The following is a 26,353-nucleotide window of genomic DNA, read 5'->3' on the forward strand; positions in this document are numbered from 1 at the left end:
TGGCAGCGCGGGGGCGGGTAGAGAGAGAGAGAGAGAGAGAGAGAGAGAGAGAGAGAGAGAGAGAGAAACCTGTTTGTGTGACTTGGGGCTCGCCCCTTCAAGAGCAGAAGAAAAAAACAAACAGCAGGATTGTTGGTTCAAATCCTCAGCACAGGTAAAATATCTATCTATCTATCTATCTATCTATCTATCTATCTATCTATCTATCTATCTATCTATCTATCTATCTATCTATCTATCTATCTATCTGTCTGTCTATCTGTCTATCTGTCTAATTAAGCAACAGTGTAAACTTTTTCAGGCTTTTGGTTGTCGCTTTGGAATTGTGTGTGTGTGTGTGTGAGTGTGTGTGTGTGTGTGTTTGCTGTCAACAGAAAGAGTGAAATGTGTTGTAGTTTGTGTTAAATGTCTGTGACTAATAACTAGAATAACCTGACAGACCTTCAAAATAAAAGCATAATTATAACATAGGAATAATAATAATATCTAAACTGATTTATTTAACTTTTATTTTTTTAGTGTAAAGTCATAATCCTCAACCACAACAGTAATTGTTTATGTTACGTAAAATATATAGCAAAGTTGATCCTGGTTGAACATCTTTGATTAGAATGTTCACATTTAGATGATTCCTGAGGTTTTGTCTTCATCATCTCTTCTAACCCTAACCCTAACCCTAACCCTATTTGATATTTTATAACCTCAGATCTTTTATTTTGAAGATGAAGTCTCCAGACTGTAAAGTCACATACTGTTAATATTAAGTCTTATTGTTTACTTTGACTCATTACACAGTTCTATCATGATAATTATTAATCATTAGAACGATAACAAATGCCACATGGACCACTAACTCATCCACTCATCAGGCTAAACTCGGTAGCCCATATCTTCCCCTCTTCCTCTTCCTCCTCCCAGGACAGACAGGCTCATATTCCCTCTGTGTGTTCTGGTTCTGTTCTTCCTGATTGGATTCATGCACCATGAAGGGGCAGCGTTCCTCTGATATCTTTCATATCAGCGTGACGAGCAGGGACAAGCCTGAAAGTCCAAAGTCCCCAGAGGAGAAACTCCATCCTGCACCCTGAAGTCACATTATGGGAGTCTCCCTCTGATATTCCTGCAGTTTCTTGTTTCCTTCACTTGTTAAGGACTTTACACTTATACTCTTTTAAGGGGATTTTTTTTTGAGTTACTTGTTATATTTAATAATAGGGAGTTTTGTTCTTACACGTTAAGGTTAATAGTCACTATTTCATTAAGAGAGTAGCTTGGCTGCAGCTTAACTACTTTCATTCACGAGTAGCTTGTAGTTTACTAATTCCACTTCCTCTGTTTAATGATTGACAAGTTCTTATGCAAAGGGTGGATGAAAGCTTTAAGATCTGTGTGTTTGTGTTTGTGTGTATGTGTGTGTGTGTGTGGTTTATGATAGGACAGCATTCCAGCCTGTCAGGGTGGGTGTGGCATGGCAAAGAGAAATGAGAGAGAGACAGAGAGAGAGAGACATAGAGAGAGAGAGAGAGAGAGAGAGAGAGAGAGAGAGAGAGAGAGAGAGAGAGAGAGAGAGAGAGAGGAGAGAGATTGAGAGGGAGAGAGAGAGAGGAGAGAGATTGAGAGGGAGAGAGAATGCACATTCCAGTATGAGCACACACACACACGCACATACACCTGAGGCAGGCACACAGAACACCTTTTCCCACAGAACATGTTGGTTTGAATCTGCTCAAACTCCAGGGGGCGCTGTTCAGCTCCAGGTGTTTCTCGCTCATGCTCAGTTTGCAGCAGCGCCCCAACACTATGCAATTAAAAATCATTTAAGATGTACAGATTCTTACAGTGCAACTTTTAACATCTGATATGTTTGAACTACTGAAACAAATCAACCTTTGACCCGACTTCACCTTTTCTTTTTCTTCCATTTCTGTCTTCCTGCCCAATCAATCAGAAGTTTGTATTTTGAGCTCTGTGTTGTGGGGGACCTATTTACCGTCTACACATCCTAACTCTTATCAATTGGACATTACATGGAGGTGACATATGTACTGCAACATGTCAGCTCCCTCTAGTCAGCGTGCGCAATAAGCGCTACAAGCAAGGCTCCCGATTGGCTCCAGATTGGCTCCTGATTGGTTGGCCCCTTGTAGGTGGAGCCACACATATTAAACTTTAACAGTGGAAACAGTTTGTGATTTCATCAGTGTCTTCAGCCAAACTACAGGAAAAGCACTGTGTGTGTCGGCATGCTATTGTTCCTTTACAAAGACAGGAAACACACACACACACACTCACACACAAACACTGACTGACTGGTTGGTGAAAAAAATTACAGGAGGGGGAACAGTTGTTATATTTGGATTGTTGGAGGTTTACACACACATACACCCAACTATGAAACGTGTGTGTGTGTGTGTGTGTGTGTGAGAGAGAGAGAGAGAGAGAGAGAGAGAGAGAGCGGCAGAGCCCTGTTGAGGGATGGTCAAGCACAGTGGGCGGGGCCTACAGTGAGAGGAGAATACTTCATCAACCTTTAATTTGTGAGGAATGAAGAATCCTCAGTGGAACAAGAAATAAGATTACAGTCATATTGTAAAAGTGTAGGTAGAAATAAAGTTCACATCTGGCATAGCAGCATTTAGTTCATGTTTAGATGAAATGTTCACAGAGACCACAGGCATGAGGAGTCAAACGCACATCCCAGAGACTGGAACATGATTCAAAAAGTATACAGGTAATCAGTCAGACCAGGAGAGGGAAAAGAAAGGTCCATGAAACAAAGCAAAGATCAAACACCAGGAACACTGAACACCAGTAAGGCTGCTGGAATGCTTGAAGAAGATGCTCAAAGAGAGACGGTTAATGAGGGACAGGTGAGACTAATCAGGGCGGGCAGGAAATGGAGTATCTGAAAGGAGTGGAGAGGTACAGATGAACAGAAACAAAATGAAACAGAAAAGGACTGAATGAATGATGCAACGAAAAACCTCATCTAAGAACTAGAGCAGGATATGACATCACATTTCTTCTGTTGTCTTTATGATTTTACTTAAAGAAGCTGTGAAGACTTATCAGGTCATTCTGTTAAATGTGGGTCAATATTTTCTCCAGTATGAGCCGTGACATCAGTAATACATCAAATATGGATTTTTATCTATTTTAAATATCCCTGATGAAACTGCCATCAAACTGGAGTTTCAGCCCAGTGTTTTGCAGCAGATGTGGGAGTTACTGCTGAGCACAACCAAACGGGTTATTATCTGAACGATGTGCAGTATCAAAATCAAATCATTTGTATGCCCAATATCACATAGAATGTCTTCATCTTCATCCACAAAATGGAACCTAAGATCTAAACCAGGAAAAAGCCAATGCGCCACTAAGCGATCGAGAAAATCAACAGTATGAAAAGCTGCATTTAGGTGGAGGTGGATTAGAACAGAGGAGCAGTGAGGAGCAGGTCATCTGCCACTTTAGTCAAGGCGGGTTCAGTTCTAGGAAATTACCTAAAACCAGATTGATAAGGTTCAAATAAATGATTAGAGCTAAGAGTAGTTTGTCACCTCGTTGGCTACTAAAGGCTCAAGGATTTAGGAAAGGAAGGGAAAGGAAAGGAATGGAAAGGAATGGAAGGCTTGAGAGGCCAGTAGTTCCAGGATGGCTCTATCCTGTGGAGAGAAACTGCTCAGTAGGCGAGCTGCATTGATGGGCAGAGATCTTTGACAAGTTTAGCAGGCAAACAATCTAGCAAGTAAGAAGCACCACCAGCATGAGCATGAGGAGCTTCACTCAGAGGCATAACATCTTTACATTTTAGATCTGATACTCATACAGCCTAAATACAGGCTAGTCATGGTCATAGCTAGTCATTAGTTAGTTAATCAAGTTTGAAGTATGGGATTGCACTTAGCAAATAATAGCATTCTGAACTGTGAACTGTTCCTGTCTGAGAAATCAAATCACTCCCCATAGTGGTCCCTTTCATTGATCGCATTGCTGCCAGCTCCTCTGTAATCCTAAAGTCCTTCGTTATCCCACGTACAAAACGTAAATGGGCTGTGTCACGGACATTACAGCTCTCATCCAAAGTTAAGGAGGAAAAGTCAAAATTGTCCACTTTGTTTTACTGCTGAAGCTCCAAATTTCATGCAATGTCCTGGATCCTCCTTGTTACACTTTGTCTGGAGAGGGGCACATTCTTAAATGCCTCTTTTTTCTTGGGGCATATTAGCTCAGCAGAGTCCACCAAACACTCTTTGACAACCCCCCCCCCCCCCCTCAGAAAATGGCATATTGTTTTTTGTGATTTTGTGGGATATCACATAACTGGTCTTGACTGCTCCATCCTCGGATGTGAAGCTTTGTAAAAAAGGCCTTGTTGGTTTTGCAGGTTAGCTAGCAAAGCATCAGATGTCCGTGCCCGCTCTGCATCAGTCGAGTTCTTGTACTTCTCTGCGTGTTTAGTCAGGAACACTGCGTACAGTGCGTGCATGGCGGGCAGAGGTGAATTGTTGGAATTTAGACAGGACAGAAGACAGACGAGTTCAGACATGTCCATTCAGAGTATAATGTATGTTATCTCTCTCTCTGTTTTGATTGTATTGGATTGTGTTTGGTTGGGTTGTAGTTTAAATAACAAGCAAAGTTTCTGTGTTCCTAATCCTGTATCGTCATTCATATGATTATAATGTGTCTGTGTCTGATTTCTCTCTTTCTAGGCCTGGCGATGACCTTTGACCAATCACCTTCTGACTGACCTCCCCATCTATCTGAAGGGCAGGACCTGTGGAGGCTCACGGTCATCACCATAGTGATGACCTCTTCCTCACTAGGCAGAGGTGAATTAAGAACAATTAGGAAATGAGTGCAAACAGTAAAACTTATGTAGCTGCAGCAGGTTATTTATAGAAATTGGCTTTCAGGGATATCAACATTTATATTAAATAATAACTTAAATCAAAATTAAAGTACCTTGGGGAACCACCCCTTCTTACAAAGGGGAAAAGATGGCCGGGATTGAGCTGGCCAAGTGTTCACCATACATTTTGATTATTTCAATTAATAATTCAAACAATCAAAATAAAAGGGAACTTGGTTGAAGTATGGCGTCTAAATTCGATAGTAATCTAATTAGTGTTGGATGTACAACACCAGAAGATCAGCTCACTGAATGTAATGTCAAGATCTTGACAAGGCAGACGATGGATTCAACCTTGACTGCTGATTACTGATTATGTTTTTGTTCAACTGCAGACCTGATATGATGTACACGTTCATTCATTATTTATCTTGTTCAGGTCTTGGCCTGGTGCTGGTGGAGTATGAGTATGAGTACCCTGGTCGTGATGGGGAGCTGGTGTCCATCAAACCCAATGAGCGTTATGTTCTGTTAGCTAAAACCAATGACCATTGGTGGCAGGTCCACAGAGACCACAGCACCAAGCCCTTCTACATCCCTGCCAAGTACGTCAAGGAGCTGCCACTGGACTTTCCCTCACCTCTGGACCTTACGGAGCCGCCGAGTCCAAACCCAGTGCTGCTTACTGTGGCTACACCAGTACTGGGCCCTGTACCGAAGACTTCAGACTATAATGAGGAGTGCAGCGGTGCTAGAGCCAAGCCAGGAGATGAGGTGATGATCCGATTACGAACTGATGCCTCCTGCCGAAAGACCGAGAACCGCATGTCCACGTTTGGTGTGCCGCTGGACTTTAATGACCTGTCACCTTTGGTGGCACCTGCACAGCAGCGTAGCAGTGCAGAGACAACTACCTCAGCGACAACTGGGACAACAGCCTCAGCTGATGGTTCTCTGAGCAGAAAGCAGCCCAGCCTCACTGGGTTTCAGGGGAAACCTCTCATCCTGGATGACCAGAAGGATTCTGGGAAACCTCCGGTTCCCAGTTTCAGCCCTGCAGACCCCCTTCCCATGCCCCGTGCCCACAGCCAACCCATTCCTGTGGAAACACCTCTGGTTCCTGTTATTCCATCCACAAACAACTTCCACAACTCAACATCAGCCTCTTTGGGTCACCAGGAAAATGAGTCACCAATAGAACCAGACGAAGAGGAGGAGGAGGAAGAGCTGGGGGAGAGCGGCAGTGAGAACAAGGAGAAGGAGTTACAGCATAGGGAAGATTCCAACCACATCTACGAGTCTATCCAGGATCTTAACCTGGACTTAGATGTTCTTGTGACAGGAAGAGGAAGTTCCACTGTGGCTCCTGACCCTTCATCTGCCCCCCCACCTGCAGAGGTAAACACTCATGATATAAATAATAAACATGCATAGCTTTAGAAACAGTTATCTGCAGAAAAGCAGTTAAGGCAGACAGGCAGACAGACATGCCACATGGTATACACAAAGAATCACATGATTTATACACAGTATACACATGACTTCAACATACATCATAGCACAGAGCATATACACTTTACTGTGGTATGTGCGACTAAATGGACGTGGTGAGAAACATGCTCGGCGTCTGATAGCATGAAGTTTTAGTAGTCTGAGTGCAGGATATTATGTACAAATGTATGTATATATAAATATATATATATATATATATATATATATATATATATATATATATATATATATATGTGTGTGTGTGTGTTCATGTGAGACAAAAAACTCACACACTGCTAAATATTAAACATTCTCTCTCTTTCTCTCTCGCTGTCTGTCTCTCTCTGTCCTCTCTCTCTTTATCTCTGTCTCTCCCCGTGTCTTTGTCTCTTTCTCTCTGTCTTCCTCTGTATGTCTCTCTCCCTCTGTCTCTCCACGTAGGATGTCCGCTTGCCGGCCCCTGACTTGCCTGTTTACGCCAATGTCTCCAACACAAAGAAGCCGTTATTACTACAGATCTCCGACCCCTCCCTCCCCTGTCCATCTGCTCAGGACTCTGTCCTCTCCCCTTCAAGCCTCACTCCCTTCTCCTCAGTCTCCTCCTCTGGGGTTTTAAGCCCTGTCAGCCTACAGGATGGATGGCAGGTAGGATAAACTTTGACCTTTCAGTGTGGTTACAAGTTCTCAAATGTCTAAAAGACAGCAGCTCACATGTGAGTCCTGTGTGCTCTGGGTTCAGGTCCATGCTGACCAGGACACAGGGAAGGTATTTTACTACCACCCAGTAACAGGACAGAGCACCTGGTGTGACCCCCGCAGCCCCCCACTACAGCTGTCGCCTGCCTCATCTCAGGTAGAGACGCCTGCCCGTCCGTCCATCTGTCTGTTCGCCTGTCTGTCTGTCCGCCTGTCTGTGTCTGTCTGTGTCTGTCTGCTCTCCATTCCTAGAATGAGTCTTTCTGCTCGGGTCAGAAGGAAGCAATTCCTGCTCCGGTATCCATGACTACTACCAGTCACGCATAAGGTAGTGGAGAGTAGAAAGGAAGAAGCAGGAAGCAGGAAGTAGCAGGGTCTGGTTGTCACAGGCTGTGCCCTCAAAGCTGCTTGAGCTGCTCCTTATAGTCGTTGTTGTTTGGTTTGTTCTTGCTATCAGAGTTTGCACAGTTGGGAGCAGCTCGTGGACGAAGCCTCAGGGAAACTATACTACTACAATCCCAGCTCTGGAGCCACTTCCTGGGCCGTGCCGGAGCCATTGTGCCCCTCTGACAGCACCACCAGGATGCAGGATGAAGGCCCGGTAGACAATCCAAAGAGCTGAAAGTTTTGTTTATTGATCCCATGTAGCAAAAATCTGGAAAAGCTATAGAGGGCGCTGTGCTCCATCAGGGAAAATTATTAATTTGTTCAGAAAGCACATCTCTTCTTCAGGTTTTAAAAAGACTCAGTTATCATTGATTTTGTCATTGTTTATTTGACTGCAGCCACCACTGCCAGAGGAAGACTACCCTACAGACGACACACACAATGCTGTGTTCACACAGGTACACACAGTAACAATCTCTGGTTGATCCTCATACTGGCCTGGATTCATTTCTCTTCTGTCTCAATTTAGTACCTGTTGACCTTTAATTTATATCTGGTTTGATTTATGTTAATCTCAGACTTGAGTTTGGTTTGTCTCAGTTTAATTTAACCTGGTCTGACTCAGGTTCACCAAATCTGAGCTGAGTTAATCCGTGGTCTGGCAATCTTAGTATCAGGTTATTCAGCAGTAACAGTGTGATGTGTGTGTCCAGCATGTGGAACAGGGTCTTCCGAGAGCTCACATGAGTCCTCCAGGATTGAGCTCCTCCTCTGACACCGTGGACAAAGTCCTGACAGAACAGCCCCCTCTACATGTAAACACAGTATTACAATCACCGTTTATTATTGTAACTGCTGTAAAGTTAAAAGATGTAAACTGTGTGTGTGTAGAGGCTCAAGTCTGAGGAAGACAGAGGAAAGCCGTGGAGCCATGGAGGAGCGAGACTTGAGGTAACCATTAAATCAGTCAGTCAATCAATCATATGTGATGTTTTCAATACTTTGATTTACTAATTTGCTGTTCAGTTTCCACCATCATCGCAAACACTGATGGGAAATGGAGTGGAAGAGGAGGGAGGCCCACTGCAGGTCAGACCCTTTGTGGCCGAGGACGTGAGTCACTTTACAACACACAGACAATCATACTACAAGAAAACCATTCAGACTTCTTCTTCTTCTTCTTCTTCTTCTTCTAATATTATTATTATTATTATTGGTGTTGTTATTATTGTTATTATGTATTTCAGAGGTTTGTTCCGAGCCATAGGAGGAATTTATCTGACCTCAGTGAGCCGTCCAGCAGGGGGCACTCTCCTCAGGTAGACAGACAAACACCTGTCTCACTGCTTTAATGTCATGCTGCGTTTTGGTGGGCCTGCAGCACCACAGTACTGAAGATTTCCTGTCTCTCCTGTCTTTCTGCACTACACAGACCGGATTGATTCAATCGGGTGTCTTTAACCAATCAGGGGCTACTTAGCACCTGTGCTTCTGATTTAGCCAATCAGGCTTTGTCTGCTGGGCTTAATTAGTTTGAGCAGGGAGCAATTTCAGAGCCGCTGCTAATTCATTCATTCCTGTGTCCTGTGTTTTGTCCACATGGTATAATGTCAGTCATCCTGTCTTCCCTCATGAAGCTCTCTGATAGGTTCAGACTCAGGAGGAATCTGTCCGATCGGAGCACACAATCCCACCAGCTGCATGTAGGTCCTGGGCCTTGATGGCTGTGATGGCTATGATGGCTGTGGTGGTTGCTGGGGGCCTCAAATCAGTGATTGTTTCCATTGTGATGTCCTGTAGTATGCATGGAAACATACACAGATGTTTTACTGGACCAACTAACAGCACAGCTTATATCTTGTAATGTTTGTTATTAGGAAATATGTTATTCTCTACAACATTGAGATTTGTCAAGAAGTCCATATTTATGCTAAATTCACTCTGAATATTATTAGTATTATATAAGTATTAATAACTCTTTCAGAGCAGTGAGTTTGTGTTGCTGTGTGTAGGGTTCAGCTAACGCCTTAATCCCTCGCTCGCTCACTCACTCCCTCACTCCCTCACTCACTCACTCACTCAATCACTCAGCCTCCTCCAGGGTTTTCACGGTTCTTCTGTATTTTGTGTGAAATTCTTGCATGAAACCCAGAAGGTCCCTGGAACTCCAACAACTTTACTAAAAATTGATGTAGATGTCTCTGAATATGTTTGTCCTTTTTGGTGATCGTGAAGTTCTATGAGTTCTGGTAGAACCTCTACAGATCTTTGTGGAAGTATTATGTGTGGTTAAGTAGGTTCTACATGTTTTTGTTTGGATTGATGTAGATTTGGGTTCTGGTGTCTTTGGATGTGAAGCTTCTACATATTCTTGTCTTGTGTTCTTGCGAAGATTGTATGTTTTCTCCGGAGGTTCTCTTGAATGATTCTAAATGCATCTCAATGTCTTTGTGGGAATTTGTGTAAAAGTCTGTAGATTTTTGTGAAGGTTCTACTTGTCTTCATCAACACACATACACACGCACGTACGCACGCACGCACGCACGCACGCATGCACACACACACACACACACACACACAAACACACCACTCCCATGTTTACACAGGAATCAAGTTTCAAAGCCACAAAGGCTTAAGAATCTCTCTTGGTCTCTCTCTCTCTCGCTCTCTCTCTGTCTCTCTATCTCTGTCTCTAGGGCCATCTGCTGGAGAAAGCAGGGATCCTCAATAAGACCAAAGTAGTTGATAGTGGAAAGAAGATCAGGTGAAAGCTGTTGTTTGTCCGTTATTCTTTTTCATTATTTGTGTCTGGATGTTAACACTCTTCTTTCAAATCTGGTTTATTTTCCTCCAAATGCTCCCCTCTCACCCTTCCCTCACTCCTCTTTCCCCCTTTGCATGTTTGGAGAGTTTTTGTCTTCAAGTTTCAGGTTGCTCAGGAACTCTACATTTGTTCTGAACTTCATTTCATTTGCTTTTCTTGGACAGGAAGAACTGGTCTCAGTCCTGGACAGTTCTGCACGGAGGGATTCTCACCTTCCACAAAGATCCCAAATCTGCTCCTACTGGGAACGCTGTAGGAACCCTTGACACCCACTCACACACTTCTAATCACTCACTAATTATCAGCTCAACCACCATATTATGTCTTTGAATGTAATCTTCAAGCATGCATTTGAAATAATGACGTACATTCAACCACATCCACTGTTCTGATGATTTTAACCAATCACCCCAAGTTTTCCTCTAAAATAATCCAATGAGTCTTCTCTGACAGAGCTTCCGGTCGGTTGGTGCAGGGTACCCCATAAACTCTGATCTCAGCTAAATACTTTGAATCTAGAATGCTCAGCTGACTTGAAATCATGACATAAAACTCTTATATTGAAGGCTCATAAGGTGCTTGGCAGGCCTCATTTATTAAGTCCCTGGTGACTTCCTGCACCCACATGCAGGCACAATCGACAACCAATCATATTTACCATCCAGGATGAAAACCTAGTAGACCCCAAAGAGCATGCACACATCAACACAACTCACCCAATAACAATTCAACACACCACATAACACAGCACATAATAACCCACTTCACTGGTGATGATGATGATGATGATGATGGTAATGAGGTTGATGTTGATGATAAAGATTTAAACTCTTTCTCAGAGTAAGACCTCGCAGATTGTTCCAGATTACACCGTTGAGCTGAGAGGAGCCTCGATGAGCTGGGCTCCCAAGGACAAATCCTCCAAGAAACATGTTTTAGAGGTGTGAAATCATCTTTCTGATACCTTGTATTCAGCTTGGGTTGCCATGGTACCATGGTTGGCAGTTGTTCTGGTGCCATGTATGCCTGAAGTGTTTGGTGTTATTGTCTACAGCTTAAGACTCGTCATGGCTGTGAGTATCTGATGCAGTACGACACTGAGAGCATCATCTGTGACTGGTACAAAGCCATACTGGAAAGCATCAGACAGCTGGTATGAACACGTTACCAACACAGCAGCAACATATTCTTGCAAACATTCACTGTCTTACTCTCTGTTTCACTTTTCAGGAGCAAGAACATCTGTCAGAGGAGGAGGAAGATGAGGCATCAGACAAGGAGGACAGGAAGAGGACCAGTAAGTCTGCTAATCCAATCTAGTCTCCTTCAGGTTTCTCCTTAAGGCTGCGGCTACAGCAGCTGCTCTGCACTTCACTCTGTCTGTGTAAAACCCTCTGTAAGGCATTGGATGTGATATTGGCTACAGACTTGACTTAACATGTAGAGAAACGTACAGAAACAAACTAAACATTACCATCTGTTATTTCTCTCTCCTTTTCCTATTATATTCATATTCATTGTTTGATGATCATGTCTGTTGTTATGAAGTATTTGAAGTGAAATGAAACTTAACAACATCACGATTTCTTCAGATCTGTTTTACGTTGCAACAACACATGACACACACCACCGTGACATACACCACCACTTCCATGTTACAGTTTGTGTGTCTGCTGTGGGGAGACTTGATGTGCTACAGTCTGCTCCCTCACAGACGATTTTCATCATGCCCAGTCAAGTCAACACAGTACTGCAGAAAAATGCAGCTTTTGTTGAATATGTATTGCAAAATCCCCAAGAACTGGAGAGGCTGAACTGGCTTTATGATGTTACCATGGAGATCATCCTAACCATAAAGAAACTAGAATGATCTCAGTAATCATTGACAAACATCAATCATCATTACACAGAAACAATCACTCAAGCACATTATGCTGATGTGTTTTACTGTGAAAGGATGACCTCTCTGGCGTATTTTATTGTGAAAGGATGACATCTCTGACATGTTTCATTGTGAAAGGCTGGTCAGGGCCTGCAGACTCGGAACACAGCAGGGTCCGAACCAAACTGCGCAGGTTCTTGCAAAGGAGACCCACGCTGCAGAGTGTTAAGGAGAAAGGATACATCCGAGGTTACTATGACAACCACACAGCCCCATGTATAATCCACCTGTTTCCAGCTGTTAACCTCTGTTCTCTGTCTGTCAGATAATGTGTTTGGCTGTCACCTCGACACGCTGTGTCACCGGGAAAACACGACAGTGCCAAAGTTTGTGGAGAAGTGTATCAGAGCAGTGGAGAGGAAAGGTAACACACATGGAGAGAGAGAGAGAGAGTGAGAGAGAGAGCGAGAGAGAGAGAGAGAGAGAGAGAGAGAAATTCACACACACACTCAAACAAAACTATACTGTTTGTTCAGGTCTGGATGTGGATGGGATCTACAGAGTAAGCGGGAACCTGGCTGTGATCCAGAAGCTGCGACACAGAGCAGATCATGGTAACACCTTTAACATGTTAACATGACCAACTGAGGACACAGATGTTCAGACAGAGAAAGAGACTGACAGACAAAAAGAGACTGACGGACAGAAGTCAAATCAGTTTATTTGTATAGCCCAATATCACATCCAATGTCTTAAAGGGCTCCACAGACCCACAAAAACAGGAAAATTCCTGACCCAGCCCAAAGGTCTCTAGGAAGACCAGGAAAAACCCTTAGGGTTAGGGTTAGGGCTAATTAATGTATCAGGAAGAAAGGAAGAAACCTCGGAAGAGGCAATTACCTGAGAGATTCCCTCTCCAGGAACAGCTGAGTTAGTGATGGAACTTCCAGTGGGTTAGAGAGAGGAACAAAAAAAACATGCAAGGCAAAAGTCATGCATTAGGAAAAAGCATGCAAGACAGGGATGAAGGAGAGAGACAGGCAGAGTGAGAGAGAGACAGATGACGAGAGGCTGACAGACAGAAAGAGACTGACTGACAGACCGAATGTTTCTCTAATGAGCTTCAGGTCACGTGTGTGTTAAGGAGACACACACACACACATGCTCAACATTGTTGATTTATTATTGGTTTTGTGTTGTAATCAATATTTGAGTTGTTTGCTGGTTGTTTGTGTCCAGAGGAGCAGCTGGATCTGGAGGACGGGCAGTGGGAGGAGATTCATGTCATCACTGGAGCACTCAAGCTTTTCTTACGGGAGCTTCCAGAGCCTCTTTTTCCTTTCAGCTGCTTCAACAAGTTCATCGCTGCTATCCGTCAGTACACACACACACAAACAAACACACAGACACACACAGACACACACATACACACACACACACACATACAAGCACACTCACACACACACACACACACGCACATGCACACACACACACACACACACACACACACACACACATACATAATGGCTCTATTAGCCTGAATAAATGTGTGTGTGTTTGTGTGTGTGTGTGTGTGTGTGTGTGTGTGTGTGTGTGTGTGTGTGTGTGTGTGTGTATGCAGAGGTTCCAGATTACTCTCAGCGAGTTTCCTACATGAAGGACCTGGTTCAGGCTCTTCCTCTGCCACACCACAACACCATGGAACTCCTGTTCACCCACCTACGCAGGTCAGGACCACCCAGACCAAGACCAGACCAGGACTAACTAGACCTTACTGGACCAGGGTCAGATCAAGACTAAATAGACCTAATGCTGGACCAGGGTCAGACTAGGACTAACTAGATCTACAGCTAAACCAGGGTCAGACCAGAACTAACTAGACCTAAAGCTGGACCAGGGTCAGACCAAGACTAATGAGACCTACTGCTGGACCAGGGTCAGACCAGGACTGACTAGACCTAACCCCCCTCACCCCCACCCTCACTTTCTTTCTCTCCTTAGGGTGATTGACCATGGTGAGTCGAACAGGATGTCCGCTCAGAGTGTTGCCATAGTGTTTGGTCCTACACTGCTCCGCCCCCAGACAGAGTCGGCCAATATGACACTCCACATGGTTTTCCAGAGCCAGATAGTAGAGCTCATGGTGAAGGAGTTCCAGAGTATATTCTCCAAGAGGTAGAGGGACCTCCTGGATGCTCTCAGAATCATCTGAGAGTCTCCAGAACAGCACAAGAGCTTTAAAAAAAATTGGAACCTTTGGGAAATCAGACCTAAACTTCTCCTCGTACTGAAATGTTTTGCTCGTACTAAAGATCACAGCTAAGTAGTGTCCTCCAATCACTATGTCAACTGTTGGAATCGAACAATCTAGGACTCTGGGTTGGTTCTTAGACCTATTACGATGAGAAGCTTCACTCACTCACCGACGACGAAACCACAAAAGAAACTCATCAGAACCACTTTCAGATGCTTGTAGAACATTCCAGACCTGAGAGAGAACCACAAGGAAACTTAGTTACACAGTGGAACCTTGTAGGCCTCTGGACTCCTATTACCCCTGGTCCACCATAGAGGTGCTGGTTCCAGGTTTGCTGCTCAGCTCACATCCTCTAAGAACTGATCTGCATTTCCACTAATGATGATGTTCCTCAGGTAACTGCTGCTGCTGGGAAACAACCAACAAAAGGTGTCTGCAGTTTACAGACGCTTTGTTTAAAAATATTACTTTTTTCTTATGACATTTGAATCTTAAAATGTTGGCTTTTTTCTTAAGATTGACTAGTGTTACTACTATAAGACTAACATAAGTTAATACATACGTTTAAGACCAAGATGGCGGCACGTGTACATCGTGAGGCTCAGCGTCTGACTAGATTTAGCAAATTAGTGCTTATTTACCTAGTTTTCTCCTGTGTGTTCGCCCGATTCAGGGGGGCAAACCATTCATATAGCAGACAGTCACTTCTGAATATCTACTACTGAAGCAATAACGTAGTTTTGGACCATCCATTCAACTTCTGCATTTCATTGGCTTGTACCTGTACTCTGCTCAATGACAATAAAGTTGAATCTTATCTAATCTAAAAAACATAACAAACATTTTGCCTTGATTCCAAGCAGAGCAGGGGGGGGGGGGGGTGTACTCTATCACTGCAGCGGTCTTCAGGTGTCGGCCTGGTTCCACAAACACTGAAACACTGAACAGAAGTGGTTCAAGAACCAAAACTTTTTAGGTTGGAAAACACCAGTGGATGGCACCAGCAGCATTTCTGTGCCATAAACTTAAACAGGCAGCTCTCAGTTTGGCTCCAGCTTCAGGGCAAAAGACTGAAGACCTTAAGCCTGGAACCAGCAGTTTGGGTTCACTATGAAGAAAACAGAGCAAACATTTCCCTGGCGTTTCCCAAGAGCTTGTGCACTCAGCAGCTGAGTGTTGTTTCTGCTGGTTTGAGGTCTTAATGTGTTGCAGGAGTGTAAACGCAGGGTGTGATTACTCTGAGCTCTGTGTTTGTGTCATTGTGTAAATGAGGTTTGAGGGTCAAAGGTCACATGTGAACAGGAGGTAGAGTCTGGGTGAGGCTGGGCTGCACCAAGTACTTCACAAAAAAAGGGTTTCAAGTATTAAAAAGGCTTTCCATTGTGATATATTTACATGTTTTTATCCCAATACCTGAGTATTTGAGATCTTTATTCCCTTTCTATATATTCTTTTTCTTTTGCAATCGCACATATCTGTCCTTTTTCTTTCTCTTTATTTCTATGGTAATAATAATCTATAACTTTTTCTTTATAATATTTCAGTTCTAACCACCATTTGGCTTTTGTTCTTCTTCCGCCCATCTCATGCTATTTGCTATCCATGTAATTCTTTTCCCTTTCCTATTGCAACAGTCTGCTTTCTTTATTAGGTCACTGATTACTCTTGTGAGTCCTCTGTACCTTACACTGTCCAGTTGGTGTCACTCCGGAATAGTGATGGGCATTTCAGCTCTTTTCTTTTCACTCCTCAGATTTTATGTGCTTCACAATTTGTTGGTGGCTTTGCTTTTTTCTAAAACGCAGTTGCCGGTGCAGGCTCACTTGCCGGTGAAAATCACAGACAGCATCATATGTCTCTCTCTGTCTTCCTTCACCCCCCGCTTCTATTGCGTACTTGCTTACTTGGTGAAAATCATGGACAATCAGGAGCCGGCTGCCGATGTTCACTTCAAAGTTCGCGACCGACCCATCACTACTCCGGAATCACGTTTCAACCAAGTGACTCACGTTGCTAATTCGCGTTGGCTATCTTGTCAACAAATACCACCGGAAGCTGTCAGGAGTCTGAGCTATGGTAGCCCATAATTGATAAGCAAATATAAAATGCCCAGGGCAACAACTGGCGCAACGACTGTTGCGGCAAACAGGTGCGTGTAAGAAAAACGCGCGGGCCGCACTAACACTAAACTTTGAAGTCAAGTAGGGGGCCACAAAATATCGTCCCACGGGCCACGAGTTTGAGATCCCTGGTTTAGATGCTTCAACAGTGTCCAAGACTGCATTCAGCTTTCAATGCATTCCACTTCATGTCTCTTGTGTCATTGCCAACATGTCGTCTGAATATAATGTAATGTATATAGAAATCTAATGTTAAGAGCTCCGCCCCCTACAGGCAGAAGCCACAACCCTCTTCCCTTCAGGTTTGTCTCTTTTTTTTTTTTGTGTGAAAGTGACTCAAAGACTGAATTTTACAGGATCATTGTTTTAAACTGTAATGTTGTCATTCTAAATATTGTTGGTGCAGGTTTTTGCAGCTTCGTTGTATTACAGACAAAAAGCAACGTAAACAGATTCACTTTGTACAGATAAGGACTTTAATCAAACAAAAACCAGAATGCTGTTGTTGTTTAAAGCCATTTCAACTGTCTAACTAACTGTCTTAGGCTCGATTGATATTGTGGCGATATTGACAGTTGAGATAAGCACTGAGAGGCTTGGACAGAGTAGAAACAGTCAGCATGAACACATTTGAACACATGCAGAAAGGATATTTGATTATAAGTTGATATCCTCACACACACACACACACAAATACACTCACTCACTCACACACACACCGCCCCCACACATTACACACACACACACAGAGCGAGAGCGAGAGCGCTCCCACTGTGAGCTGCACTGTTACATGAAAATCAGTGGTCAGAATTGATTCATGATCACCACGTTTAGGATCAATAATTGATTAACCGAAGCGTTTCGCCCCACGCGCAATTTCTGCAGTTCGCAGCATCGCAACGCAGCCTGACGTCACGTTTGTTCCTGCGATGTGTGGAGATCGGAGGAGGCGCTGCAGTTGGTCGTCATGGACACAGTTTGTTTACGACGCTGCAGTGGCTGAGAATTTTCAAAGCGGAAACAAACAATTACAACGTCGAGGAACACAAAAAGAGAAGAAGAAAGTTCTCGGTCAGTGGGAGTTGGGTAAGTTTGCACCGTTTCATAAGATTTATCATTACATTTATCATAACATTGATTGGTACTTAGTTCGACATATTGACGTCAATGTGGCTGTGGTGCGTTCAAGAACAACAGATTAATATCTGATTAATAGAAGTAGTATCCTGTACATGACACAGATCTATATTACACACATCTATATGACACAGACCTATATGACACGCACATGCTCCACAGCGCCACACTGCTACCAGAAACAGGCATTACACCTACAGTACTGGCTGGGACCCACAGGGGCGATGGCGAGCTCAGAGCATCACATGATCGACTTCTCGGCCCTGGAGAAAGATCTTCAGGCCGCGGTGGAATCCGACAGGAAGTACCGAAGAGAAAATGAAGCTAAACTCCGAGCCGTCAATCAGAATGTGACGTCATACAAAGAGTTCAGGTACCAGCAGAGACCAGAAAGTCCAATTTCAACTTGACCATAAAAGAGCTCTAACTTCCATCTCTCTCTCTCTCTCTCTCTCTCTCTCTCTCTCTCTCTCTCTCTCTCTCTCTCTCTCTCTCTCTCTGTCTATCTGTCTCTCTCTCTCTTTGTGTTTACCTGTCTCTCTCTCCCTCAGAGACCTGGTCCTGTCTTGCCACCTTAAGCCTCTGGATCAGAAGCATCAGAAGCATCAGAGTGGTCCTGGCACTACACAGCCTTGGAATCATCTGGTTGCCCGTAGTTACGAGAAATTATGATTTGTGTATTGATGAATCTATTTGGGTTTGATACGTAAAAATTATTCAGTTTGACAAAAATAAATCAGATCCTTAAAATGCAGCATGGAGTTTTCTATTGAGTGCTTCATTTTCATATTCTCCATAAATTGTAGAGAAATATCGATTATGATTATTTGATGATGTATTCATAAGCAATAATTTGACTTTCAATTTAACATGTTAAAGTTCAAGAACAGGAAGTGACATTGAGCTTAAAAGCCTTTTTCTCACAGCTCTCAGAGATGTGAAACAGGAAGTGGTTTGTCTCTGCAGAGAAAAGAAACACAGGAAAGATGTTTCACTCTGACGTCAGTTTAATCACCGAAACTTCTTTAACCTCTCTTGTGTGTGTCTTTGTATCCTCCTGTCTGGCCTTTCTCCTCTCCTCTTCCCTTCACTTATGTTTTCCCTCCTTTCTTAAATCTTAGTTAAATACTTTTCTTCATCTCTCTTTTGTCCCTTTTCTTCTTTCCCTTTTGCTCTGTGCCTGTTTCATTTGTTTGGAAGCCTCAGCCTCAGAGCCAGGGCGTCCATTCATGGAGCTTTGTTGTGTGTTTGTAATTGAGAGTAAATCTAGTGGGGAGTGAGACATCACTTTCAGCACAGACCATCTGCAGGCAGGGAGAAGCAGACAGAGAAACTGGGCTGGATTTAGTGTGAAGGAGGAAGCTGAGCAGCAGGTTGATGAGATCCAACCCAGCAGCTCTGGTTTCTTCACCTCAGCTGAGAGACAAACTGACTGAATGTTTTCAGGTATTTCAGCCGCAGATGTTTGATGATGTTTAAGAGGTTTTCTTTGTTTGGTACAGGTTTTTCTGCTAAAATCTGTCTTCTTAGCCTTTTGTTGAATTAAGAAAAAAATTGGAGAATGATTAAAAATTGTAACAAATCAAAGTTGTTCCCTGTCCAACATCTCTGATTAGTGATGAAGGAACAAAACTTTAAAGAGGAAGTTACGAAGACCCTGCAGGAGGCGCCAAACGCCCGGAGAGCACTGCTGGAAAACTATGACAACCTCCTGAATGTGGCTGATTACTGCTACAACAACTACCTACAGGTTAGTAGTACGACTTCAGGGATTTATGAGAGGAGAAACTTTCCTGACTGACAGCCAATGATAGTGCTGATACTAATCCTATTCTGTCGCTCTCTCTATGTGTCTCTCTCTCTGGAGCCGTCCCTCTCTCTTAGTCAGATGACAGCAGTACTGTGACGGCATTGGAGGAGACTAAGAACTTCACCACCCAATCACTGGCCAGCGTTGCCTATCAGATCAGCACACTGGCCAACAGTGTCCTGACTCTGCTTGATGCTCAGACCAATCAGCTGCAGCACATGGAGTCTTCCATCAATCTCATTGGCCAGGTAAGACTCTGCCCTCCTACCTGGGTGTTCTCTACTGTGTTTATATTGACACTGAACTTACCTGGCAGGAGTTTCTAACTGTCCTGTGCACTACAGATTCAGGTCACCTTGTTGGCTGTGTGTGTGTGTGTGTGTGTGTGTGTGTGTGTGTGTGTGTGTGTGTGTGATGTAAACGTTTCATGATGTCCATGGTAAGAAACTGTGAATAAAACACTACACTTGCTGCTGATGTTCCACAAAAAAAGCAGTCCTCCTCCTTCTCCTCCTCCTCCTCCCCTTCCTCAGACGGTGGAGATGCATAAAGAGAAAGTTTCACGTCGAGAGATCGGCACCTTCACAGTGGTCAGGCGAGTTCCCCGCAGCCACAAGCTCCTTCCTCCTTCTCCAGCTGGCACACAGCCCCGCCCACCATACAGCCGCCGACCAATAAACTACCAGCAGCTGGACAGCCTGGGCCATGGCGTGAAGGTACACACACAACATCATCCATCCACAACCTCTCCACATTCTCCAGCTCTTCCTTGGGGATCCCAAGAGAAGACACACACACACACATACACACACACACGTACAGAGCCAGGCAGTCTTTGTTGAGCGTGGGAAAACGTTTCGGGGCTCATTAGAGATGCCAGAGAGGCCCGACAGCCTCTATTGATGCCTCTCTCACACACACACACACACAGACAGACACACACACACACACACACACACACACACACACACACACACACACACACAGTCTCACACACACAGTCTCTCTCATCTCTCACACACACAGTCTCACACACAGTCTCACACACACACACACACACACACACACAGTCTCTCTCACGCACACACACACACACACTCAGTCTCACACACACACACAGTCATGTCTGTTTTTCTCCTCAGGTCTCTGGGAAACAGACAGAGCGACCTGGAATGATGCGTAAACATGGAGCTTCTGTCAGGTTCTCTTCTGCTCCATCATCATCACCATCATCATCTGTACACCTCTCTCACTGCTGACTGTGAAACTCACACAGTGTGTGTTTGTGTGTGTTTGTGTGTGTCTGTGTGTGTGTGTGTGTGTGTGTGTGTGTGTGTGTGTGTGTGTGTGTGTGTGTGTGTGTGTGTGTTGTGTCATGTCAGGTCCACAAAGCCTCCAGAACCTGTACAGTGCCCAGTGGCGCCCCCTGTCAGCGGGTAATTACACGTATTTGTGTTTCTGTGTGTTTGTGCCTGACAGTATAATAGTTTGTTGTTTGATGCTCTCAGCTCCAGTTTCGGTAAACCTGTAGCTCCGCCCACTGCTCCTGTCACCTGGCAAGCATCGTCTGAATGTGACATCATCACTACTCTGCCAGACGATGCTCCGCCCCTCCCAGCACAAGACCTCCAGGTTGTTAACATGTCGCCCCCACCGCCGCCCCCTCCCCCAGCTGTGGCTCCACCCACTCTCCCACCTCCACCAACTGTGACCGATGACAGCACCACGGCACTGGCCCCGCCCCTAATCCTGGAGACAGGTGAGGTCAGAACAAACACGCCCATTCAGTGGTGAACTGTGCACAAAGAGAAAAAGTGACAAAATGATGACACTGCCTGTCTCTCCTCAGTAGTGGAGGAACATGTTGTCTCCCTACCCCCCCCTCCACCTCCTCCTGCTGCTGATGAAAATACTTTTCCTCTGCCAGCCAATGAGTGCCAAGAACTGCCAGCCCCGCCCCCTCCACCTCCTGTTAGTCAGGAAGCTGAAGGTAACAGTCTGTCTGTCTGTCTGTCTGTCTCTACCTCTCTGAGACGACTCTCGGGTCACTTTAAAAGCCCCCTCTCTCTCTGTCTGTCTGTCTCTCTCTCTCTCTCTGTCGCTCTCTCTCTCTCTCTCATTCTGTTCATGTTCCCTCTGTCTCCCTTTCTCTTCCTCTTTCTCTATATCTCTCTCTGTCTCGCTCTTCCTTTGTTCGTCTCTCGCTCTCTCTTTTCCTCTGTCTCTCTCTCTCTCTCACACTCTCTCTCTCTCTCTCTCTCTCACACTTTCTCTCTCTCTCTCTCTGTCTCTCTCTTTCAGTAACTCTTGAGCCCAGCAGGAGTCGCCGTTGTTCGCCCCCCAGCTCCCGCTCTCTCTCCTTGAGGGTCCGCTCTGGCCCCGCCTCCCGCTGCCGCTTTGCACGCTCTCTCTTCCTGCCTGCTGTCCACTCATGTGAGCTCTGCTATTGACCAATAGAATTTCACCTTATTGCAACACAAATGACATCAAACAACAACCCTGCAGCTCAATCTCCCCCGTCTCTCTCTCTCTGTTTCTCTCTCTCTCTCCCCCCGCCCTCTCTCAGTGATGATTCCTCCTCCTCCTCCTTACCCTCCCCCTCTCGCTCCTCCTCCTTCTCTCTCCTCCTCTTCCTCACCTCGCATCTGCTTACCTGCTCGCCTCGACCACCTGGGTAAGAATGCACTCTGCCTCCAGCAGCAGTAGAATCATTCGTATTAGTTTGGGTTAAAGTTTAGTTTGATTGTAAGTGGTGCATGTAGTTTTCAGCATTATGCATTCCGCTTCTAGTAAAAAGCTAAATTCGTACAACAGTTAAATTCAACCACATTAAGAGATAAAGCAGATAAAGAAATACAAAGATATCAGAATGTGTGTCAGTCAAACATGAACCAGCAGGTTACAGACAGTGATGTCACCAAGACAACAAGGTAATCATACAATTTACAACTATGTATAATCTAATCATGTTTGGATGATGATGATGATGATGATGATGATGATGATGACGATGATGATATTTTGAAAACACTAAAATACAGAACCTAAAAGTATATGCAAGTACAACTTTATAAGATGATGAAATGGAACATAGTATTTCATCAGAAATGCTGCCCACTCATGCTAGACGCAGTAGCTTTAGTCTTAGCAGTGGCGTCGTGCTAGACATACAACATACAACGTTTCACTCAAACCCTCTGATTGGTCAAGAAACAGCTGTCTTGTCTTTATTTCTACTTTCTGAGATTTGGAGATTTTGGCCCCGCCTCCTTCTTTCCTATTGGATGATGACAGAGGTTTTGATGATATCATAATCTCACTCCCTCCACCTGTGGACTATGACATGGACGCCCCCCCGCACTATCTGGACGAAGGTACAAATACTAGTAACACAACTAATACTGTCACTGCCTCCACCAATGAATAACCTGGTTGTAGCCCCGCCCCTTTCTCCATGGTCCCACTACTGTGTGTGTTTTCCAGTGGTAGCGCAGTACGACTACGAGGCCTCAAAGCCTGATGAGCTGACCTTCACAGAGGGCGATATCATCTACCTGATACATCGCCATGACAACGGCTGGTGGGAGGGGATTGTCAATGGCAACCGAGGATTCTTCCCCCAGAATTTTGTCCAGTCAAGCTCCACCCACATTTGATGATATGGAGACTGACTGTGGACCCTGTTATGTGGTCCTCCTCTGTGTCTGCTTTCACCTTCCTCTACCTCTTGCACACAGACAGAATCAAGTGTTTTGTTGTGAAGTCTGCAGCAAGTGTTGAGCTTCAACAAAGATGAATTTGGGAATATTTTGGGTCTTCATTACTGATGAAATAATATGTGCTACTGACAAATAATCCTAAACTTGTGAACATAAATCGTTTTGTTTTGGAAATTCTATCAGATTTAAGATGATTTGAGTAGAAATATAATGAACTTTATCAATAAAGTTTCCCTTTTTGTAACCCATTCAGTCTCCTTTTACAAACATCATGTATACACAGCATTGTTGCTCACTGGATTCCCTCTCACCTGAGTCACCACACCCCTCAGCATCCGGAGCTGAGGCTGCTTGGGCACATGATGAGACCTCACTGTCCCACTTGGTAGCTGGACACCTCAGAGTCTTTGTGGAATAGAAAACAGAGCTAGAGCAGAAGCTAGGAAGAGGAGCTACAGTGCAAGACACACAGAAAAAAACTGAAAGGCTGATTTTAATGACAATCACACTGAGTAACAAAATAACCCTCAGAGATAATGCATCTCAAACCCACAGACCCCCGTTCGGTGCACAAATCCCACATTTTATAAGGGCCACACTTCAGCCCCTCCCATCTGGCCACACTCAGATGGACACCCACTGGCCTACTTATACTGCAGTCTGACTCCATTGCCAAGGACATTGAGAATTCTGACCCTGGGAACCAATTTGTCGATGTCAACGATTATCTTTAGCAAATCGAACACTGCCTTGCTGCCTTGCTTCATGGCCAGGGACAGATTCCTTGTGAGTTCTGTTGTGACTGTGCATGACCCCCTTTGTTGTCCCATGTCATCGAGTCCTTCTCCCTCCTTACGTTTGATCTGGCTAGAGTGCGTTCGCTTTCTGGCCAGTTATCACACAAACTATTTTGTGTAGACACCTTTACACCTATGAAGGTGTCCAGGAAGGTCCTCGACACCGCCGCCGCTTGGCACCTACATACTGCTTGACTACAACTGAGCTCCTTGACACTTACTGTTCTCTCCTGATCTCTGATTTTGCTGCATTCAAATCTCCTGACTATGCGGCTTTGAATGCAGAAGGCAGGCCTGAAATGTAAAATAAAATGAAAAAATAAAATAAAAAGGAAGTGTTCGGTGTTCTGGTAATCAGTCACTGGTCTGGCATAGCCTGTAAATCTGTGAAGTAAGAGAGAAACGGTTGCCATCTCTGATAGAACTTATCAGTGTGGTCCCTCACAGTGTACTTGATTTTCTGCACTAGTCTAAGAAAATACATTGTATCCTTAAGCCATTGCGAAATAGAGGGAGGGGTGAGGGATTTCCAATGCAGGACCAGGCGTCGTCTAGCAAGCAAAGAGGTGAACGTGATAATCTCCTTTTGTGGGGTTAGATTGGCGGAGGTCATATGGAGTGCCGAAGATGGCAATATGAGGGGAGGGTTGAACTTGCATTCCCAATATGGTGGACAGTGTGTTGAAGTTACCCGCCCAGTAGTTGAGGAGCCTGGGGCAGAGAAAAAAACACGTGGCTTAGGTTACAATGAGGCTTCGAACATCTTACATTTGTCATCTACGTCTGTGTACATTTCGGCTAATCTGGATTTAGAAAAATGGTTGTGTTTGTTTTTTAAATGGAAGTTGAGTACATTTGACAGCTACTTTATTTATATTAGTGTTTTTCCAGGTAAGTATAAGCACTTAAAGAATTAAAGTTCTTGTATATTCAGGTGTGACCTTTCAGATACTTTGTCTTCAAATGTAAACTTAATCCAGTGACATGAGTGTTCACATGTTCCCCTTTAAACAATCATTGTTGAAGTGCTTATGTAATGTAGCATGAAGCAGAATAGCAGCTAACATGAGCTCCTTTAGTGTGAGGGGCAGCGCAGAGGTGGTACCTCCCAGAAATCCAACCCCTCGTCCGCACCGTGGGAGGTGGAAACAGGCGGAGTCCAGCTGAGTCCAAACAAGATGCAACGTCTGATGCCTGGTAGCTCTGCTAGCTGAGCCTGACAGAGCTGTGACCTGTGTGGACTCAGCTGGAGTCGTGCTGGCTAACGGGGCTCAGGTCTAGCTATGACTTACTGATGCAATACTTCCAAGTAGTTGGACATTTTAACGCAGGTCAGCTCGTCTTCAGCTTTCACTCAAGTCCTTGTTGTCTGCAGCCTGTGTAGGGTTTTTCACCTTTTCCCATTTTGAGTTCAGCATCACACCAATAGTCTGAAGGTCAAACTTATTTCCTCACAGCCTGTCATGCCTCATGTCTCCACTGCAGGGCGCTGAAGCAGCCTCTCAAACTCCTGTGGTGTATCATGGCAACACATCCATCAGTCCTTTGGAAGCACTAGAATCCGACCCTGGTGGGGGTCTCTGGTTTTACTCCAGCGTTCTGACTGTCCGACCTCTTCATCGGCTGTGCAGAGTCACTAGAATGTCCAAACAGTGAATGCATCGTGAACTCTTCCTCCATGTTTAATTGTAAACTCACCCACATTTAAGTCACAACACACTTTGATGGAAATAGGTTTTCAATTTCACATTTTAATTCAAACCTACCTGATCGACCGTCAGCTGCTCCAACCAATCACAGCACACTTCAGCTCAACCAAACGGTGCAGACTTTAAGAGGGCTTCCTCTCTCGCTACAGTTTGATAAATTTACAGAATTTTGATTTAACTTTAACCAACAATGTGTTCCTCAGGCTTCATGGTGTCATGAGGAGCGAGTGTGCTGGAGTTTTCTTCTACAACCCTCGCTAGTAGCAGTTACTGTGTCGTCTCAGTGTGCAATGCAGTGCAGCATTTACCTTAGGTCAGTTCAGTGGATATGTTGTTGCTCAGTGTGTGCTGCTTAAAGGCTTCAAAGCTACGCCACTTTGTCATCGGTGAACATGACTGTTTCTGCTGCTTTCAGTTGAAGCACACAACTGAGAAAAAACATCAAATAATGTTTCTTTGTCTAATTTTCTATCAGTCTTTCCCTTCCACACCTCAACGTTGGTGCACAAAGCAGAACACACTCCTCTACATTACACCACGAAAAGCCTGAAGTTCCACAACTGCTGCTGTGGTTACTTTAACACAAGTTGACCTCGAGACTCCACTCCTGCCATCGAACTCTGTGCTTCACCTCTGCTGCCTGCTCACAGAGGAAGTTGGACCTGTGTA

The 26,353-nt window shown here is 44.5% G+C and overlaps 2 protein-coding genes across 7 annotated transcripts; both read left to right on the forward strand.

Moving 5' to 3' along the window:
• The first annotated feature begins 43 nt into the window (after positions 1 to 43).
• Positions 44 to 14,988, forward strand: LOC143013840 (rho GTPase-activating protein 27-like). 4 transcript variants are annotated; one of them, XM_076167534.1, is made up of 23 exons: positions 44 to 154; positions 4,716 to 4,835; positions 5,295 to 6,253; positions 6,788 to 6,991; positions 7,086 to 7,199; positions 7,500 to 7,643; positions 7,828 to 7,887; positions 8,143 to 8,244; positions 8,321 to 8,380; positions 8,456 to 8,542; positions 8,677 to 8,748; positions 9,067 to 9,132; positions 10,126 to 10,193; positions 10,418 to 10,505; positions 11,093 to 11,194; positions 11,308 to 11,406; positions 11,484 to 11,550; positions 12,274 to 12,384; positions 12,461 to 12,559; positions 12,672 to 12,749; positions 13,375 to 13,509; positions 13,757 to 13,862; positions 14,137 to 14,988. In XM_076167534.1, the coding sequence occupies exons 2-23, from the start codon at positions 4,811 to 4,813 to the stop codon at positions 14,312 to 14,314; spliced, it is 3,024 nt and encodes a 1,007-aa protein (XP_076023649.1). In that variant the 5' UTR covers positions 44 to 154; positions 4,716 to 4,810; the 3' UTR covers positions 14,315 to 14,988. The 4 variants fall into 4 exon arrangements, with proteins under 4 accessions (XP_076023649.1, XP_076023650.1, XP_076023651.1 ...); XM_076167535.1 differs by having other exon boundaries at positions 8,456 to 8,518; XM_076167536.1 differs by lacking the exon at positions 9,067 to 9,132.
• A 3,677-nt stretch (positions 14,989 to 18,665) lies between these two features.
• On the forward strand, positions 18,666 to 23,416 carry abi3a (ABI family, member 3a). Of its 3 annotated transcripts, none has more exons than XM_076167542.1 (11): positions 18,666 to 19,095; positions 19,266 to 19,399; positions 19,534 to 19,707; positions 19,993 to 20,175; positions 20,602 to 20,660; positions 20,842 to 20,895; positions 20,968 to 21,218; positions 21,309 to 21,449; positions 22,026 to 22,133; positions 22,705 to 22,833; positions 22,943 to 23,416. In XM_076167542.1, exons 1-11 carry the CDS (start codon positions 19,086 to 19,088, stop codon positions 23,113 to 23,115), a joined length of 1,416 nt encoding a protein of 471 aa, XP_076023657.1. In that variant the 5' UTR covers positions 18,666 to 19,085; the 3' UTR covers positions 23,116 to 23,416. The 3 variants fall into 3 exon arrangements, with proteins under 3 accessions (XP_076023657.1, XP_076023658.1, XP_076023659.1); XM_076167543.1 differs by having other exon boundaries at positions 18,667 to 19,095; positions 21,312 to 21,449; XM_076167544.1 differs by lacking the exon at positions 22,026 to 22,133 and having other exon boundaries at positions 18,681 to 19,095.
• Positions 23,417 to 26,353: the final 2,937 nt, after the last annotated feature.

The sequence above is a fragment of the Genypterus blacodes genome, unplaced genomic scaffold (genome assembly GCF_046128005.1).
Source record: "Genypterus blacodes isolate CSIRO-AG114 ecotype Tasmania unplaced genomic scaffold, CSIRO-AGI_Gbla_v1 ptg000159l_1, whole genome shotgun sequence".
In the NCBI taxonomy this organism is placed as follows: Eukaryota; Metazoa; Chordata; class Actinopteri; order Ophidiiformes; family Ophidiidae; genus Genypterus; species Genypterus blacodes.